Source organism: Trachurus japonicus, chromosome 11, assembly GCF_045865225.1.
Source record: "Trachurus japonicus isolate A0001 chromosome 11, Traja_1.0".
Lineage (NCBI taxonomy): Eukaryota > Metazoa > Chordata > Actinopteri > Carangiformes > Carangidae > Trachurus > Trachurus japonicus.
The window spans coordinates 16,094,226-16,113,199 of NC_140917.1; the positions used below are offsets into that span (position 1 = coordinate 16,094,226).

General features: G+C 40.7%; 2 protein-coding genes and 3 non-coding genes across 5 annotated transcripts; all 5 read right to left on the minus strand.

Annotated features, from left to right (window-relative positions):
* Window positions 1-1,212: 1,212 nt before the first annotated feature.
* On the minus strand, window positions 1,213-4,358 carry rps5 (ribosomal protein S5). Its single transcript, XM_085790227.1, has 7 exons — window positions 4,241-4,358; window positions 3,673-3,740; window positions 3,134-3,237; window positions 2,601-2,810; window positions 2,191-2,319; window positions 1,441-1,539; window positions 1,213-1,325 (listed from the first exon to the last, which is right to left on the minus strand). Exons 1-7 carry the CDS (start codon window positions 4,351-4,353, stop codon window positions 1,257-1,259), a joined length of 792 nt encoding a protein of 263 aa, XP_085646353.1. The 5' UTR covers window positions 4,354-4,358; the 3' UTR covers window positions 1,213-1,256.
* LOC146978538 (small nucleolar RNA SNORA3/SNORA45 family) lies at window positions 1,622-1,755 on the minus strand. Its single transcript, XR_015037169.1, has one exon. It is a non-coding gene; the product is annotated as a small nucleolar RNA SNORA3/SNORA45 family (small nucleolar RNA).
* LOC146978539 (small nucleolar RNA SNORA3/SNORA45 family) lies at window positions 2,917-3,053 on the minus strand. Its single transcript, XR_015037171.1, has one exon. It is a non-coding gene; the product is annotated as a small nucleolar RNA SNORA3/SNORA45 family (small nucleolar RNA).
* LOC146978540 (small nucleolar RNA SNORA3/SNORA45 family) lies at window positions 3,335-3,470 on the minus strand. Its single transcript, XR_015037170.1, has one exon. It is a non-coding gene; the product is annotated as a small nucleolar RNA SNORA3/SNORA45 family (small nucleolar RNA).
* Window positions 4,359-6,120: 1,762 nt separating the features above from the next.
* Window positions 6,121-13,543, minus strand: ppt2b (palmitoyl-protein thioesterase 2b). The gene is made up of 8 exons (XM_085791285.1): window positions 13,049-13,543; window positions 11,632-11,785; window positions 10,778-10,873; window positions 10,435-10,542; window positions 10,136-10,219; window positions 9,307-9,391; window positions 9,029-9,083; window positions 6,121-8,006 (listed from the first exon to the last, which is right to left on the minus strand). Exons 1-8 carry the CDS (start codon window positions 13,211-13,213, stop codon window positions 7,863-7,865), a joined length of 891 nt encoding a protein of 296 aa, XP_085647411.1. The 5' UTR covers window positions 13,214-13,543; the 3' UTR covers window positions 6,121-7,862.
* Window positions 13,544-18,974: the final 5,431 nt, after the last annotated feature.

Consider the following 18,974-nt stretch of genomic DNA (forward strand, 5'->3'; position numbering starts at 1 on the left):
AACAGGCTGGTATCCACTTCATTACTCTTCAAGTATTAGTTATTTTACTGTTAGCAGCTATACGTCCTGTAATTTTAGGTCATTTTAAGTATAGATTTGCTTTTCTTTTTTTTGTTAAATACTTGTTCTAGCTTTTCCTATGTATGACTTTGTAGCATATGTAGAGAAGCCAATAAAAAATTGAACTGACAATTGATGAGACCTGTCATCTTGTTTGTGTGTATAGTGTATATATTTGCACTTGGTATTTTTTTCACAACACTTATTTAAATCCAATGCAGTTGGATGTTAATTAATGAAAGCAGAGGTGTTATTGAATTTAAATTTATGTTGCACTTGAGTTAAACAGCTAAAACCTCACTTGTCTTTTACAGTTACACTCTAGTTAGTTAAAGTTGCTAGGCGACATGACCTTGATTAACGAAGGCAGCTCCAGCCTGTGAGGTTAAAATCCTACATGCACCATTTCCATTCATGTTTGGTTTTGGCCTTCACATTTTACAATATTGAGTGAACTGAGGCACAACTACAGTTGTGTGATGAATCCAACATTTAGGGCAGTGTTTTTCAACCTTGGGGTCGGGACACCACGTAGGGTCGCCTGGAATTCAAATGGGGTTGCCTGAAATGTCGAGCAATTGATATTACTGATAGAAATGTTTTAACCAATTACTATTCTTTTTAAAATTATGATTAAAACCACCACAGCCGATCTTAAACAATAGTATTCTATACTTTCACTTTCTCAAATATAAATCGAGTTCAAATAAAATGCAGCATGTAAAAATAAATGTTGTGATGTCATAAGGGGTCACAAGCCAAAAAAGGTTGGGAACCACTGATTTAGGGTCATTTGAGGTCGAGTGTTAGGGTTGAAAACCGTTTTGTTACTTTCTTTCACATGAATGATATTTATCACCCATTTATGATGCAGATAAGATAGCACCACAAACTTCCAGTGTTTAGCTCACTTGGTAGAGCTGCCGCCCCATGTTGAGGCTACAGTCCTCACTGCAGGTGGCCCTGGTTCAAAACCCGCATCGGACAGCCCTTTCCTGCATGTCATTCCCCCTCTCTGCCTCCCCATTTCCTGTCTCTTTCTCTCTCTACTGTACTGTTGATTAAAGGCAATAAAAAGCCAAAAAAATATATAAAAACTATCTCCTTTATGGGGGTGAGATGAGGTTAATTGAAAACTCAAGGAATCATTGAAAATTTCTTGGGGTTTTATTTGTTTTGTTAGAAAGCAAACATGTTTAACGGTTGGATTTGGCGACTCTCTCCAACTCGTCCTTCTTCTTGATGGCGTAGGAGTTAGATGAACCCTGAAACAGGAAATTCAAAAATCAATATGCATCATCACAATAAAGGACACAACTTCAGACTGGAGGTATAAATAAAAACTTTGATCAATGACAGTGGGATTTCATGACGATTTACCTTAGCTGCGTTGATCAGCTCATCAGCCAGACACTCGGCGATGGTCTTGATGTTCCTGAAAGCAGCTTCTCTTGCTCCTGTGCACAGCAGCCAGATGGCCTACGAGACGAGACGAAAAGAGACAAGAAGGTGAGACGAGCTGACGAATTCAGGGAGTGAACTGAACACTTGACGGGTAGAATAATGTATCTGAGTTGGTGATTGACTGGGCCACGGCAGGCTACAGCCAATGAATAAGCAAAGACAGTTTCCTCTGCGAGCACTCTAGCACACCAGGACAATGGGGAGGTGTCCAGGCGTGACTCTAGCCTCGGTTTGTACATTTCATAAATGTTGTGTTTATTCACCTCGGGAGCATAAAACAAGACAAAATGAACACTTTAATGCTACAGAAACTGAATATAAAACAAGACTAAATGAACACTTTAATGCTAAAGAAACTGAATATAAAACAAGACTAAATGAACACTTAAATGTTGATTAACTGAAATCTACTATCAGAAAAGAGTGTATACATTGCTTTTGTATTCACTGTTACAATTAAACTATAAACTTGGTCATTGTGCAGTCAATATATTATATATTATAGTCAATGTATTATTCTTAATGCAATCAAAAAGCTAGTTGTGTTCTTCCTAGTATCTTTGTCAAGATATGAAAATTCAACAAATTTATATCTGGGGTATAAAGAACTTTGTACAAAAGAAACAAAGAACAGTTTTTAGTTGTAAACAGCTGCAGACACGCTACCTGGTTGACTCTGCGGAGGGGGGACACGTCCACGGCCTGCCTCCTGACGGTACCAGCACGACCGATACGGGTGGAGTCCTCACGGGGTCCACTGTTGATGATGGCGTTCACCAAGACCTGCAGGGGGTTCTGGGAAGAAAATGTAACAAAAAATAAGATTTTAACTAAACTGTCAATTAACAACAACAACAAAAAAAACTAAAATGTGGTTGTCTGTTTAATGTGGTTTTAACATTTTAAAAAGCCTCTTCATACAGTTTACATGTGATCAGGTCACACTGATCAAAGGAGCAAGAGACATTCACCCTTCACTGACCTACAATTATTTCCTGAGTTAATTTATCTCAGTTTAACAATATCTATTGTTTTTAAATCAAATCAAATGAAACATGACGGTCCGTGGCGTTTACCTCTCCGGTCAGCAGGTGGATGATCTCGAAGGCGTGCTTGACGATGCGCACGGTCATCAGCTTCTTGCCGTTGTTGCGGCCGTGCATCATCATGGAGTTGGTCAGACGCTCCACGATGGGGCACTGGGCCTTGCGGAAACGCTTGGCGGCATAACGTCCTCCAGAGTGTGGCAGGTACTTGGCGTACTTCTCCTTCACGGCAATGTAATCCTGTAGCGACGAGTGAAAGGTGGTTAAAATATTGTGGCTTACTACTTTACACAGATTTAGGCTGAGAACGCACACATACATACATCCAACAAGTATTAAGAGATGATCATGTGTCTAAGTTGGTGATTGACTGGGCCACGACGACAGGCTACAGCCAATGAATAAGCAGAGACAGTTTCCTCTACGAGCACTCTAGCACACCAGGACAACAGGGCAGTGTTCAGGCGTGACTCTAGCCTCGATTTGAATTGGTAAAAGCATTTTAACACACAGTTACTAACATCAGCTCATCTACAAAGCATCTCTCAGGTGCTGCTGCTTACCTGCAGGGAGATGTCATTGATCTGGACATCGTCGGTGCTCCACTTGCCAAAGAGTTTAATCTCTGGGGTCTCAGCCACAGCTGGGGCATTCTCCCACTCAGTCACTGTTGACACAAGGGGTAAGAAGTTCAGTGTCAAGCAAGGAAGGTGCAATTTAAGACAAATCTTTACATTTAGGCATGATAATGTTTAATTGTTAAATCATGTGTCTAAGTTGGTGATTGACTGGGCCACGATGACAGGCTGCAGCCAATGAATAAGCAGAGACATTTTCCTCTACGAGCACTCTAGCACACCAGGACAACAGGTCATGTTCAGGCGTGACTCTAGCCTCGATATGAAATGGTAAAAGCATTTTTATTAACACAGTTAGTTATGTGAATTTGTAAATCATCAAGATGCATACTGTGAAAAGGGGGCAAACAAATCTAAATGTAGTGTGAACATCGAAATAAGTCTCAGGTAAGCTAAAGATCACAAAATCCATCTCACTGATAAACACAGGTACCGCGGCTCAACATCTTCCAGATAAGACAAACCTGTGTTGGGATATGGAGAAAACCCTGGGTTTGACGTTTCGTTAAAACAGTGTATACTATCTATACAACTGCAAAAAGAGGCTGTGTAAACGAGTGTCAGGTCAAATTTGGTGAAAATAAAAGACACCCGTGGTCTGAGAGCAGGGCCGGAGCTGAAGCCTGTTCCCTCCACCGGAGGCTAAACTGAGACACGGCAGCTCACAAACGACTACAATCCGGTGATGTTGTACGTTACTGATAATCGATAACTGTTTCGTAAGTTAAACGAGCAGGATTACAACTAATATCACCGCCATGTTCAGAGGTAGAGGACGCTAATGGAGGTTTCTGACGCGGCGGCTCGTCCACATGCCGCATCCACACGTGCTAGCCAGTTAGCCACATGCTAACGCCCAGCGGTGTTGTACTCGTTCGGTCACATTTAAAGGGAATAAAACACACATTCCGGCAAAAGTTAGCGTCTTAACTTGGATATTTCGGACAACTAGAGTCCATAGTGCCTCCTTGTACCCACCATTATTCTTTTTAGTGGCATATAAAGCGAGTAAAAAGTGATTTTTCGACTCACTTGTGTCTGCCGCTCCGTGCTACACTCCACACAGACGGGAAAGGGCCTTTCTCGGCGCCGTGTGCAGATATCCGGTGGAGGGGTCGGTGACTTCCGGTGCTCAAGGCATGCATGGAAATGTAGTGAAATTAGCGTCTGACGCTTTAAAGGGATAGTTCACCCAAAATTAAAATGTTGTCCTCCCTGTCTTCTCGGAGATACAGCGGGGCTCCGTGCAGCACTGCATGTCCATATGACGGTTGCGAATGGGCCTCACTTTTCTTCGTCCAAAAAGACACACCAAAAAACCATCCAAATACCTCCATAGTGCTCGTCTCAAATGTCCCTCTTGTATTGAAGCCCCAACATCCTGAAAAAAATTAAATAGGCCAAGTCTATCTACTAAGCCTGTTTGTAGCGGAAGCTCCCAGTGTTGCTCTGCCGGAGTTTGCGGAGCCGTGAACTGAGACACTGGGAGCTTCCGCTACAAACAAGCTTAGTAGATAGACTTATTTAATTTTTTCGGAACAATTCCTCGTGTTGGGGCTTCAATACAAGAGGGACATTACAGACGAGCACTATGGAGGTATTTGGATGTTTTTTTGGTGTGTCTTTTTGGACGAAGAAAAGTGAGGCCTGTTTGCTACCGTCATATGGACATGCAGTGCTGCGCCGAGCCCCCCTGTAACTCAGAGAAGGCACGGAGGACTCTGAAACTTCTCCCAGCCCTTAGTCGACATGAGGGTGAGTAGATAATGAGTGAAATTTGAATTTTGGGTGAACTATCCCTTAAACTTTTTTTTTTTTTTAAATAAATTGTGATTCCTCATTTAGTAAGGAAAGGCCTGTGGACAGGGCAGGCATGGGCAGCTGATTCCACAAAGGGCTGGTGTGGCTGCAGGTTTTCTTTCCAACCAAGCAGCAGCACACCAGACATTTAATCAACTGATCTCAATCATCAGAGAGTTGATTGGTCAAACTGTGTGCTCTTAGTTGGTTGAAAGAAAAAAGACATGGCCCTTTGAGGAACAGTTTGGACATGGCTTGGTTTAGGGCGATCACAGCGTTTCTATGCAGCAGCCTGCAAAGCCTACAGCTCCCAGTATAGCCTATTTGAACAATCAAATCTATTCTGTTAACAATCAGGAACTCCCTCAGACCAGAATATATTTGATTGGTCAAATAGGCTATACTGGGAGCTGTAGGCTTGTTTTTATGACTCGTGTATCCCCTATTTTTGCTTTGTTTTGTTTATTTTTGGTGACAGAAACTTCATTCATTTAACCCCTGTCCTTATTTTATTGATTGATTGATTCATTCATTTAGGTTTATTTCATTCACTGAGCAATAAAACTGTTGAAATGCAAATGCAGAATCTCATTTTGACTGAAAAATATCAGAAAGAAGAAAAATCTTATGTCACCTGCCCCTCTTTTTCAAACCCCAATTACAGTAACATGATATTCTTATGGTTTTATTCTGTATTACACATGTGTTTGTGCATGAGAGGAATTTGACACAGAAACCAAAAACTGATGTCCAAAACTGTCATTTATTGAGGAATTGACATTTGACACCTTTTCATTTGCAGATCAAATACTGTAGAAATTGTGGGGCAATGTCAAAATAGTAATTTATGTTTTAAGTTTTAAAAAAGTTTTCATATCCACATTAAACATCTGCAAGAACTGAGAAGGACATCCCTTAAATCCATAAATTATGCAGTTACCGAGGGTCAATCAATTTGTACAAGCAGACATTGAACAAATAAAGCAACAATATTAAAACAATACTTTCAAATTTAACAATTTTAAAGTTAAAAAGTCTTCCCCTCTTAACTCTTTCCCTTCTCTTCGTCTGATTAAAACATTGTGCAATGCAAACCTTATGTCTTTTTAGAGAAATAACAGACATTTCCTTTTTTGATCTCGTTTGAGAAACATTTGTAAGTACAACAGGCATCAATAAACATACGACAAAATGTATAACAGTTAAGAGAAACATATCCCTTTTTTTCCCGACAGAGATAAACAAACACGAGGGTTGCTCAAACGCCTGAGATATCTACGGTAAATGCGATGGGAGGTAAAGAGTGCCACGAACAATAGTTTGGTGGACAAGTAAACACTAATATATCACTGCCACTCTCCAGCCACTCTCTTATCTCCATCATTATTTTTAGCACCGTCACTAAAGGCAGCGTTTCATAGCACTTCGGTCATGGACATGTGACATTGAGGCATGAGGGGAAATTTTAAGGCTCGATCTACTAAAGCAACAGAGTACAGCTCCAGAGCACTGCATGATAATGATAACAAACATGACATTTATGGTTAGATGTGGCCACTAAGTCAAAACAAAAAGGAAACTATGACCCCTCCCCCCTCTCCCCACCCCCACGAGGACTAAAAATGGAAGGATAAAAAGATATAAATTACTGCATCACAAGATGAGCAGGGCAGTGAGTCTGTACATCTAGAGGACAGGACGTCGCTCAGGCACTGTTGTGTTGTGTGGTGTTTCTGAGGTATGTGTGAGCAAACACACACAGACACACACATGGATATACTGTATGATGTATGTGGGCTCTGTATTTTAAAGCAATAAACTCGTATTTTCTGACAAGTTAAAGGGGCACTCCGCTCATTTTTTGACACACAGAGAGAGACACATACAATCTCCCCTGGAAGACGTCCATTGGGTTGTTAACATGATAAAGTTGTCTAAAGAATATGAAAAAATAGTTATAGACTTCATATCATTAGCTAGAGGTAAAGAGTTTGTCAGACGTGGGTCTTGAAATTAGATACTACTTGGTTGCATTGTGAAAATTGCAGCATACAAGGGGGTTTGGAAATGAAGAATTAGGATCCCTCGACCCCTGTTCCATTGATTTCTCTCTAATCCGTCTCTTGCAAACTTCATTAATCTGCAACACCAAATTGTTGGGAGTGCTCCTTTAATGTCTGATTCCCTTGCAGACCGTTATAACATAATAGTCTTTATGAGGTTTGATGGAAGCCTGTTTATCTGTTGGTTCCAACAAGATGTGTATTGTAAAATATTCTTCAGCACACAGACAGTGATGTGCTGGATTTACCAGAGAGCAGCAACGCAGTTTTGAATTATTAGAGAAACAGTCTGACATTTTGGGAAATGGGCTTATTTGGATTAGAGTTTTGATTATTTTCAGTTAGATGTCAGTATGGCCGATTATCTTAGTTTGGCATAAAGACTGTAAAACTTGTCCAAAGGTTAAAAATGTTATAACTAATTTGTTTGTATCAAAAGGTCAAGTGTTTGGCTGCAGCATCATATCAATCAGATATGAAAGTGGCATCGATCTTCTCATTAAACTCTTTGCAGGAAACCAATTTAAGCACAATTCCCAAAACACTTTATCAACAGAGAGTACGAGGAAAATGGATCTTGACAATACTGTTTGATTTCAAGTGATCTCTGTGAATGTAAATCAACTTACGTCCTTCAGAAACGACTCAAATGTCTGTGAGGATCCAACACAGTGAGTTTCACACATGGTGGAAGTTAAAAGCTTATAAAACTGCAAAGTGTGTGTGTGTGTGTGTGTGTGTGTGTTTATGTTTGTGTATCTGTGTGTGTGTGTGTTGTGTGGAGGTTTGTGCTACACCAGCCATTTCTCCATACACATGTGGAACACGGTCTCGTTCGAGTGCCACTGGATGTGTACGACGCCGGGAAAAGAGCAGACGATCAGATCACCACGAGCCGCCAGCGTCTTCAGGCCGAAAACGTCTCTAAGGTACACCTGCAGCGAGAGGAAGGAGCAGGAGTCAGTGCTCAGGGTAATCAAGTCTATGTTTATATTTTGGCAAATTAGCATCATTAAAGTATTTAGATTCAGATTTTAGCCTTTCCTGTTTGCTAAGCACCCACATTTACAAGTTCTCAGGCGACACATTTCAGTTATATTTCCATAATTGCTGATGAATTAGTCAGGGTTATTTGTCAAATTGTGACATGTTCTTTGTTTGAAATGTTATTTGCTCTTGTTTCACCAGTGCAGTGATACTTTCTCCTTGAAAATCAATGTGTGTTTCTAGTGTGACATAACAAACTGAGGTGTTAAAGGGATAGTTCACCCAAAATTCAAATTTCACTCATTATCTACTCACCCTCATGTCGACTAAGGGCTGGGAGAAGTTTCAGAGTCCTCCGTGCCTTCTCTGAGTTACGGGGGGGTCCGCGCAGCAGTATTTGTCCATATAATGGTTGTGAATGGGGCTCACTTTTCTTCGTCCAAAAAGACACACCAAAAACATCCAAATACCTTCATGCTGCTCCTCTGTAATGTTCCTCTTGTACTGAAGCCCCGACATGAGAAATTGTTCCGAAAAAAATTAAATAAGTCTATATTTTAAGCTTGTTTGTAGTGGAAGCTCCCAGTGTCTCAGTTCACTGCTCTTCCTGTGTCAGTGCAAAGACCGGCGGAACAATTTCTCATGTCGGGGCTTCAATACAAGAGGGGCATTATAGACGAGCAGCATGGAGGTATTTGGATGTTTTTTGGTGTGTCTTTTTGGACGAAGAAAAGTGAGCCCCATTCACAACCATTATAAGGACAAATACTGCTGCGCGGACCCCCCCCGTAACTCAGAGAAGGCACTTTAGTCGACATGAGGGTGAGTAGATAATGAGTGAAATTTGAATTTTGGGTGAACTATCCCTTTAATGATCCAATATAACACCAGTATTTATCACAGAGGGAGCGAGACAAAAATGTGTGTGTTGTATGTCTGTATGTGAATCTGTTGCATGATTTGCACTCACATCTTGGTGCTGCATCTCAACAACAGTCTCATTGTCGTCGTAAAATCCAAACTGGCTGTAAAACATGACGGAGATAAAGTGTGAGCATCACATGAGAGTCATCAGATCATCACAGTCGGAACAAACAAAGGCTGTGAAATGAAAACAGAAAGTGTTTATCTGTGTAAAAACAGACTCTTACATTAAATCATGTAATAATGTTTGTCAGATTAAAAGAGGAAAAAGAGATTAAAAAAAAATACTTTTGAGAAATCAAACAGGACAGAGGATGAACTCACCTCGACTGCCAGGGCGTGATGACTCCGTCGTCCGGTCCTCCGATCAACACCAACTTACTGATTTTGAGGAAGTTTTTCTTCCACTCTGAGGTTGAGAAATAAAACACTCTGAGTACCCTGTTTACTGTATATGATTATTACATATCCTCCAATGTGGGCATTCACACACATGCACACTGTAACATCAGTTTACAATACATTTGCACCTTAATTATGTGTTTTTAGTATTATTATTGCTGTGGGTGTAGTATTATAGGAAGCAGTACAGTATACGACTCGTATAACTATATCATATCACAATATTCCTAATGGTGTTTTTGGTGCTTTTTAAACATTAAGTTAAAAATTCAGCCCAAAAAACATATCATGGTATTGCCTTCTGTTTATTTATTTATTTAATCGTTTATTTAACAGGGACAGTGCATGGCTCTCAGCCGTACCAGAATTAGCTATCAGCTAAATTTCATCTGTTCATGTCTTACAGTATGCACATTACAGGACGATGTCAGCAGTGTATAATTATCTATTACATGTGGCATGCCGTTAAACTAACCCTGTAATTATATATATATATATGTAATTATATTATTAATTTGGTTCAGTGTTCACAAAAAATATAAACACATTGATGCCCAACAATGACCCTGAGTATCTGCTTTGCTGTTGTTTGACTTGTTGTCAGAAACAACAACCTTCTTCTACCTATTGATTATTCTTTCTGGGAATCACACGGCTCTACTTGGTCACTAAAAAGATAAACACACACCTGACATGAGGAGCATACATATGACACTTATGCATGAGCTTCACCCAGAAGGAATGTGCTGACCTGTGGCGTTTGGATTAGGTCTCTCGCTGTCGAGCAGAGCCAAATAATCACTGCTGTTCACGTACAGGTCTCTGTGGTGAGGATCTGCAGGAGGAGGAGGAGAGAGGACAAACAAACAGTTTGTCAAAACACTTGTTTATGAAGCCTCATGGTGGTTGAGCAACACCAGAGTCTAATAATGTCTCTGCATCTGAAGGAAACAACAGTGAATGTCTCATTTTAAAAGTTGGACAAGCTAAAAAAAAAAAAAAATCAAATCAGTGAATTTCACAACATCTGTGTTGCCAGCTGTTTCTCACCGTTCCAGTAGTTGCAGATGGAAATCCTTTGACCAAAGGAGGTGTAGCAGAGGTGGTAGAGGTTGGACTTGACAAACTGAGGGAAGAGGTACTTTAAGTAGTCTGTGTCTGAGAGGAAGGAAACAAGAGACCAACAGCTACATTAGAAACAAGATCGAAACCTGGAGAGAAGAAACCATCTGTAACATGTTCAACCTGCAATAACTGATCTCGTGGCATGGTCAACTTATGGTTATTTGCACATCCAGTCAATATTATCTTAATTTATGTTTGTGCCCACTGCCCAGTCACTTATAGCCAATTCAAACATGATGACAAGCTCAGCCTCTTCAGTCGGACTCACCTCCGTACTGCCCGGCCTGAGGCGAGGACAGAGAGATGAATGAGTGCACGTTGTGATCAGACAGCGTGGAGAGGATTCCTCTGCAAACCAGCCCACCTGTAAAAACAAAGAAGATTTCCCATCAGTCTTTCAGGGCTTGGATTTTATTATTATTATTATCATCATTACTCCATGGTGAATGTCAAAGGGCTACATTCTCTGCAAAACAAAGAAGCGTCAAAAACCTGGAGATGGTAAACAGTAACAGCTATATAAAATTGAGAAAAAGAAAAAAGAAATTCTCACAATGTAGAAGCAGAAGTTAGAAAATATTGGGATGCTTGCTTTGAGATTTTGACACTAAACAGCTGCAAATACATTTTTGTTAAATTGACATGTTTCTTAGGTTTAAACACTGAACACTAATATTTTTCGCATTAATGTTACTGGAAAAACACTTCAATATGACCGTCAGTGTTTATACATATAAAAAGTAGTAAATATAAGATATTAATCTAAAATCTACAGTTCCTGACAGAAATATTCATGTTTATGGTAAATGTTTACCCAACTTGCCCATGAGGAATTTACTACATGTGTATTGGTGCAATAATTTCTTCCCCTGGTTTTTTATAAAGTGGTTTAAATTACAAGCTGCTGACCGGGAATTTCCAACTCCTGACTGAAGCAGAAATCGGAGTGTCATAAAAAATAAAAAAAAGAATCAAACAAAGAGAAATAAAGAGTCACTCTGAGTTGAAGTTCTGCATGAATGACATTGCACCTAAATCACATACCATGCTGTTGTACAATGTTAAAACAAACACCAAACGTAGCCTATGTCTCGATTCGTCTGCACAAACGCTCTCACACACCTTGAGAGTAGCAGATGAAGTGAACTCCGTCTGCTGCGTTTTGCATTATCGGGTAAATAGCAGCTTTGAATCCCTCCACCTGCTTCCACATGGGCTGCAGACTGGCGCTCCTGTCGAACAGGTCGATGATCGTCACATTGGTTCCAGGATGAGTCTGCAGGTGAGAGTGAGCGTGTCATTTCATTAGGGCCTGTGGGGGAGAGCGTCTTTAAACAGCTACAAGATTCAACAAGCCAAGCCTCAGTGTTGAAACAAAACAGCTAAACGACTGCCTTATCAAAGATCCTTGCGGATGTTTGGCTTCTAAGTGATCAGGATGGGCTTTTAAAAATTGATGGGGTTAATAGGGCATGAGCAGCACTAAGTAACTGAAGCAGAAAGAGCGGCGTCTGAATTTCCGGTTGCAATTGCTTCTGGTAAGAACTTTCAAAAGGCAGCGGAGGTGAAAATGAGGAAGTAAACCTTGGTTTTACCATTATGAACGTCTCCAGAGTCGCCACAAAAACCTCTAATCAAACCATCACTGCACTACCAGCCAAGGATATATAATAAGGGTGTGTGAGAGGATTGAGTAAGACAAGTAAGGAAAAGGCATGTTTCTCTCCAGTAACATGCAATTTAACTGCCAATACTGACGACAGTGAAATCCTAACAATTACATTACAACTGGGCTAAAAGAGATCCAAATAAACAAACAAACATTACATTTTAAAAAGTGCAGATTCAGAATACTTAAGCACAAACTACAAGTAACATTAAACAAATTAGTAGGCTACGCTGTTAAAACACCTTTCATTTACTCTCCTGCAGTGGTGAAAGAAGAATTGAGATGTTTTATCAGTAACAGTGTTGAAATACTTATAACTAAATGTCCTGTATTCAAAATTCTTATTGAAATACAAATATAAACATGAAAATCTACTTCAAGTACCCTTATAAAATAAATTTGGATGACAACTTAAGTTTCTACATCACTTTCAGTGATATCTTGTATAAGTGGAGCTAATTTTATTTTTTTAGTATATTACTGGGAAAGAGATTTGATTAATCAATACACAGATAGTAACTTTAGCCTCTCAGATATTAACATTTCCCACTTTTTCCTGTTTTATATCATTTTAAACTGCATAAGCCAGACTACAACATATCTGAAGACATTTCAAAGAATCTACTGACTCAAGCACAATGATAAAGTCTGTGTGGTGTAAAAGAAGCACAAACACACACTGCAGAGTGCAGGTTCAGGCTTTGCTGATAACATGTTGATATTTGCAGTAAGGCCTGCAGTGTGCACTCTTCACATCAACCCACTGTACAACACAGTTTACACAAACGTCTCTGCACCAAACATGCCTCTAAAAAAACAAAACAATAAACACACACACACACACACTTGCTGTCCATCCTGTGCACTCACCTCGTTAATGAACCTTTGTAAATTTATAAAATCCCCTGAGCTGTCGAACAAACCGTGAACGATGATCACCGGCTTGTATCCGACCACTGCAGCCCAGAGACACGCACCGAGCAGCGGCAGCAGCAGCCGGGCGGTCCCGCTGCTCGCTGTCCTCCGGTTCGACATGGCAGAATGGGAGGGAGGGAGCCCTTCTTTATAATTCAAATTAATAATAATAATAAAAAATTAAATAAAAAAAAACACACACACAAACAAAAAATAAAAGCTCGAAGGGAGCACTACATAGAAAAGAGACTAGGTGAAATAAAATAAAGACATAAATCCGGAGTGGTGTTAACGCTGCGCTCTCAGCTCCATTTTCTGAAGTCAACTCTTTTCACACTAAAACACACTCCGTCCTCCGTGTGTGTGTGTGTGTTTATCACTTAATAAAACATGGACTCACACACACACAGAGACGCACACACACACTCCGACCAGCTGCTCTGCTCCGCTTATGTTGCTTTTGTTTGTTCCGGTTTTAACTGAACGTGAGTGGCGTCATTTCCGGTTCGCGCTCGTCCAATCAGCGCGAGGCCTTCACTCTGCTGGCTTCAGTGTGTTTTTTGTTAATGTACAATCCAGTTTGTGTGAAATGTTGTTGCTGCATATTGTTTTCAGACAGCTGCTGTAATGACCAAAATAGACAAACTTAGGGTGGTTTACTCCACATTATTGGAATCGATATAAATTGATTTTTTTTGCTATAAATGCGTTTTAATTACAGCTTTTCTCATTCACTCAAACAAGCAGGCTAAACAACAAAATCTGCACAAAAATCAGCTGTAAATGTTTCATTGATCAAAACTGCTAAGTAATGTTATCAAACTCACACACAGTTTATAAACATTTTTCCATCATTCAAGCATCACAGGTAAATTGATCCATTCATTTATAAAAAATTGACATACATGTACCGGTATGCTAAAATATATATATTAGCGTTACACACATACATACTGTATGTATGACTGTGTATATTATGTAGCATATACATACATATCTACAACTTAGGGAGAACTGTATCTGACAGCTTTATTTCCAGCTATGTTCCCGCCTTTTTCATATTAAACAACACAGTTTCTGTGACATGTTTTCAAGGTTTACAGGTTGGTGTTTCTAAACATCTTGGAGAACTCAGTTGATTCTGGTTGTTTTTGTGCTGCAGAATCAATGTATAGATTGAGTATTCACCTGAGTGTGTCTGTTGTGTCCTCTGTCCTGCATCTCACATGCCTCTGTGTCAAATCTGCTTTTAAAAACTGTTTTCATTTATCCATCATCAGATTGTTTTGTATTTTTTTCCAAGTGTCTATTAATCAATACACAAAAAACAACATGCAATGTACTGTTATTCCATCACGAAAGTATTTATCATTATCAGGAGCTTTGACAATTATTTTCTTTAATAACAAATCAGCTGCTCAGTGTGTGGGAAATGTCAAATATAGAGAAACACGTTATTCCCTGAGGCCAATGCTGAAACTGCTTTTATTTATTTCTGATCAACCATGAATAATAACACCCCTGGCGTAGTTGCCTGTAATTTCCCAGGTTCCTGTTTCAGAGATCAGTGTGCATGACGTCTCATGGTTTATAGTGCATGATGGGTATAACTCTGAAATCTGCAGGTGTGACATTAACAAAGACACAACACACACCTGCCACGTGTTTGTACTTTCCTAATGTAGTGGAGCAGATAAAAGCAAAATTTGAGTGGAATTGTGCAAATTATGATACAAGCATGAAATTTGGTGTATTTGTTCTTCTGATCAAATTTGTCTGATTGGACATTTGAAAATCCAAGATGGCAGCCATTTTTCAAGATGGCTGCCAAATTAGCCTCATAAATCACTATTTTTATATTAAAGCAGAAGTAAGTGATATATTTGTGTTAATATAAGTCTTAAATAGTTATATCTTCCGACAGCAATCACTTACATAGAGTGTTTGGTCTGAAACACGGGTCTGTCAGTCCCTCTGCTCTGCTCTGAGCCGAGGAGAAAACATTTATCGTATCAAGCCGGTGCATATTCTCATTTGCCCAGGTCATAGTATTTCAAAGGAGGTTAAATCGAAAGCAACTGGACTTAGTTATTTGTCTAGGAAGACGTTTCACCTCTCATCCAAGAGGCTTCATCAGTTCATGTACGCATCTGACCAGGCTGGGACTGGTCCAACTATCTGGTGTGGAGACTCACTATTTAAAGCTGTACAGAAATGGCCGTTTGTCCGGTTTGTCGCGCCGAGTTGTCACGAGCTGCAACCCGAGTTTACCCGAGTGAGGAAAACGAATTTGATTGGTCGTTATCGAGCGGGCGGGATATTCAAAGCTTGGGGCGAGCCCGAGCTCCGTGTGTGTGTGCGTGTCTCAGACGTTTGAATGACGGATGACAGATCCAATATCAGTGGCTGATGAATCGTGTACAGGCTGACGTATAATCCGTGCGCCTGCGTTATCCAATGCGAAAAAAAAAATACACACTTTCAGCCCGGATTTACTCAAAAATAGAATTTTGCACAAAGTTTGGCCTACATCGTCTGAAAGATGAGTTATCACATTAATTTTATGATCCAGAGTGGGCTCAAATTCAGTTTTCTTTTCTGTACACCTTTAACCTCTTGTGTGGGGGTTCACAAGGGTGATGATGTCACTGGTTCCCTTTAGTGCTCCAAGTGCCAACGACAGTCGTTTAAATGACTGCCTTTGATGGAAAGTTGGTTTTAAACGACTGTCGTTGGCACTTGGAGCACTAAAGGGAACCAGTGACATCATCACCCTTGTGAACGCCCACACAAGAGGTTAAATAGTGAGTCTCCACACCAGATAGTTGGACCAGTCCCAGCCTGGTCAGATGCGTACATGAGCTGATGAAGCCTCTTGGATGAGAGGTGAAACGTCTTCCTAGACAAATAACTAAGTCCAGTTGCTTTCGATTTAACCTCCTTTGAAATTTATCGTATCCTACAGTTTTTATCCAATGAGGAGAGAGAACGGCATGCAGGGCTGTGTGTGCAGCCAAGGAACGCCGTGAATGTGGTGACGTAGCGACGAGGACTGTTATGGTGCGTTCAAGGAAACTCGTATTTTTCCGACCGTGAAGTTGTACCAGTTCGATCTGGTCCGAGTTCACCGGTCGGAAGTTACGAGTGGCCGTTATAGTGACTTTCACCGGTAAAACAGGTCGGAAAAACACGAGTGGGTTGCCTGGAACGCTACAAAGTCGTAAGCTGTGACTTGAAGCTGTAATTTACGATTTCAAAAGCCTACCTGGAACGCAGCATTAGCGAAAACGACCGGACCACTTACTTCTGCTTTAATGTGTGTAGTTTTTATTTTATTTTATTGATCTTAGTGTCAATTCCTATATTTTCAAGTCTGTTGAGTTGGATTGTGTGATTTTATACAGGTATAGCGCCCAACAGTGTTTTTCAAACTGTGGGGTGCGCCTCCCCTTGGGGGGCACCAGAGTTTTTAAGGGGGGGCACGACGTGAGAAAAAAAGAACTGTAAACATTGAAACAAAAGATGAATGAAGTGTCACCTGCACAAAGGGCTCAATGATTAATTGCATTTGCAATTATAATGCAATATGATCAAATGTGATTTTGTTACACACAGGCTGCGATTATGCTCTAGTGTTATTTGTCATGCAAACAAAGGGGGATGGGGCTGTCGGTGAAAAGAGAAGGCAACAACGCCACACTGTTACGTGCTTTATGGCTGAATGTAGCACTATGTTGGCCGTGGAACTATTCCAGTTAAAAAAATGAGAGCGTCATGTATGCTGCTGAGCGACAGGTGTGCCACACCGCATCATTATGCAGCAGGACCAGTGGTACCGTCCTACAGCGTCCTTCCGCATACATTTTAGCCCGGTTGTTACCAGATTTTTTTTTAATGACTGGAGCACGAACCGAGTTTTCCTCTACTACAGCTGTACAGCTTTGTTCATCTCGTACGTAATGTGCGCGTTACTTATTGTGCAGATCAGGTGCATACTCGTGGTCATGGTGATTTCCAGGGGCAGACAAGAACGGTGTAACGCTACAACAAGCTTCTGCCACCGGCTTTCATGGATGTTTCTTACACCAGTGTGGGGGGTGTGGAGCATGAGCACATGCGTTGTCCAGTTTAACTCTGATTAAGGGCTTTATACATGTCGGAGAAAGTCCAATTCCAATCGCATTATCTGGGTGTCTGAATCAGAGTTGGAGAACTCCAATATTAGCTGGACTAATGCGTTTACATGAACTCAGTTGTCCAGTTATAGTCGGATAAGGCAATAATTCGGTTTTCTTAAGTGCCATGTAAAAACGTGTGTTACGTATTGTACTGTATGTTGGTCTCAGGCTCGGCTGAATGTAGCACTACTTTGGCTCATGTGGAACTATCCCAATTAAAAAAATAAGAGCGTCAATCAGGTATGCTGCTGAGCGACAGGTGTGCCGCACCGCGTCAGGTATGCAGCAGGACCAGTGGTACAGCGTCCTTCCGCATACATTTTAGCCCGGTCGCTAAACCAGAGTTTTTTTGTTTTTTTTAAATGACTGGAGCACGAGCCGAGTTTTCCTCTACTACAGCTGAACAGCTGACATGTGGTCAAGACGTACAGCAGAGACCTAGAACAGTCTCATCGGTGCATTTAATTATTATAAACTTTAATTATTATAAACCTGAAAGCTCTCTGTCCTCAGACTGTCCACTACCCAGGCCATCGCACAGGGAGAGCATGTGTGGCTTGTGTCATGAGTGTGTTACAGAGTTCGATATGAATGTTCACATCAGTCTTATTTGTCAGTGCTTTGTTGTCATGATAGTCAATAGGTAGGCTATTCTGAAATCTGTAAATCCTACAGGAAAGACCAGTTTATGTTTAATTAATCAAACATTGTTCAATAGCTTCAAATCAGGGCTTCCTTGCCCAGCACTCTGCAGCTGCATATGTGACCAGTAGCAGCTTGAGGGACTTTTGTGTTTAGTGTGAAGTTACACAGCCTATTAGCCTATTGGTGTCCTTTTTCGTTACTTTTCCAGTAAAGTTATACATTAAAGCAGAAGTAAGCGATCCGGTGGTTTTGGCTAACTTCCTGTCAGTCGATGGAGTTAGCAGTCCCCGCCCTCGTCCCTACGTCACCACATTCACGCGCATCCCTTGGCTGCACACACAGAGAGGACCGCCCCTTCATGCCGTTCTCTCTCCTCATTGGATAAAGGTTGTAGGATACAAGGAAAGTTTTCTCCTTGGCTTACAGCAGAGCAGAGTGACTGACAGACCCGTGTTTCAGACCAATGTGAGTGATTGCTGTCGGAAGATATAACTATTTAAGACTTATATTAACACAAACATTCCGCTTACTTCTGCTTTAATCTTTTTTTCTCCTTTTCCATTAATAATGCCATCTATGTCTCTATATACAAATACAATACAATGTGTCACTAATGTCATTCACATTAGTCAACTACACACATTGCTATGAAAAAAAAGAACTTCGGGAGGCTAATTTGGCCACCATCTTGAAAAATGGCCGCCATCTTGGATTTTCACATGTCCAATCGGACAGATTTCATCAATAGGCCCTAGAGAACAACCAGACCAAATTTCATGCTTGTATCATAATTTGCATGATTTTTCTGTTATCTACTCCACTAATGACTGTTATTCTCTCTCTCTTCCATACACACACACAAAGCATTTTGATGTGAAGCGTGTAGTAAAAGGCTTTATTGACCAGTCCTGCAGGCTGAGAACAAGACAACAGGAGCTGCAGCCTCTTCACACTCAGTTCAACATTCGGTAAATACAACAGGCGATCAGGTCGAGGAGGAAAAACCTCACGTCATTTCTCTGCACCGTCACCGACGACGACAACAACCAGCTCTCCGG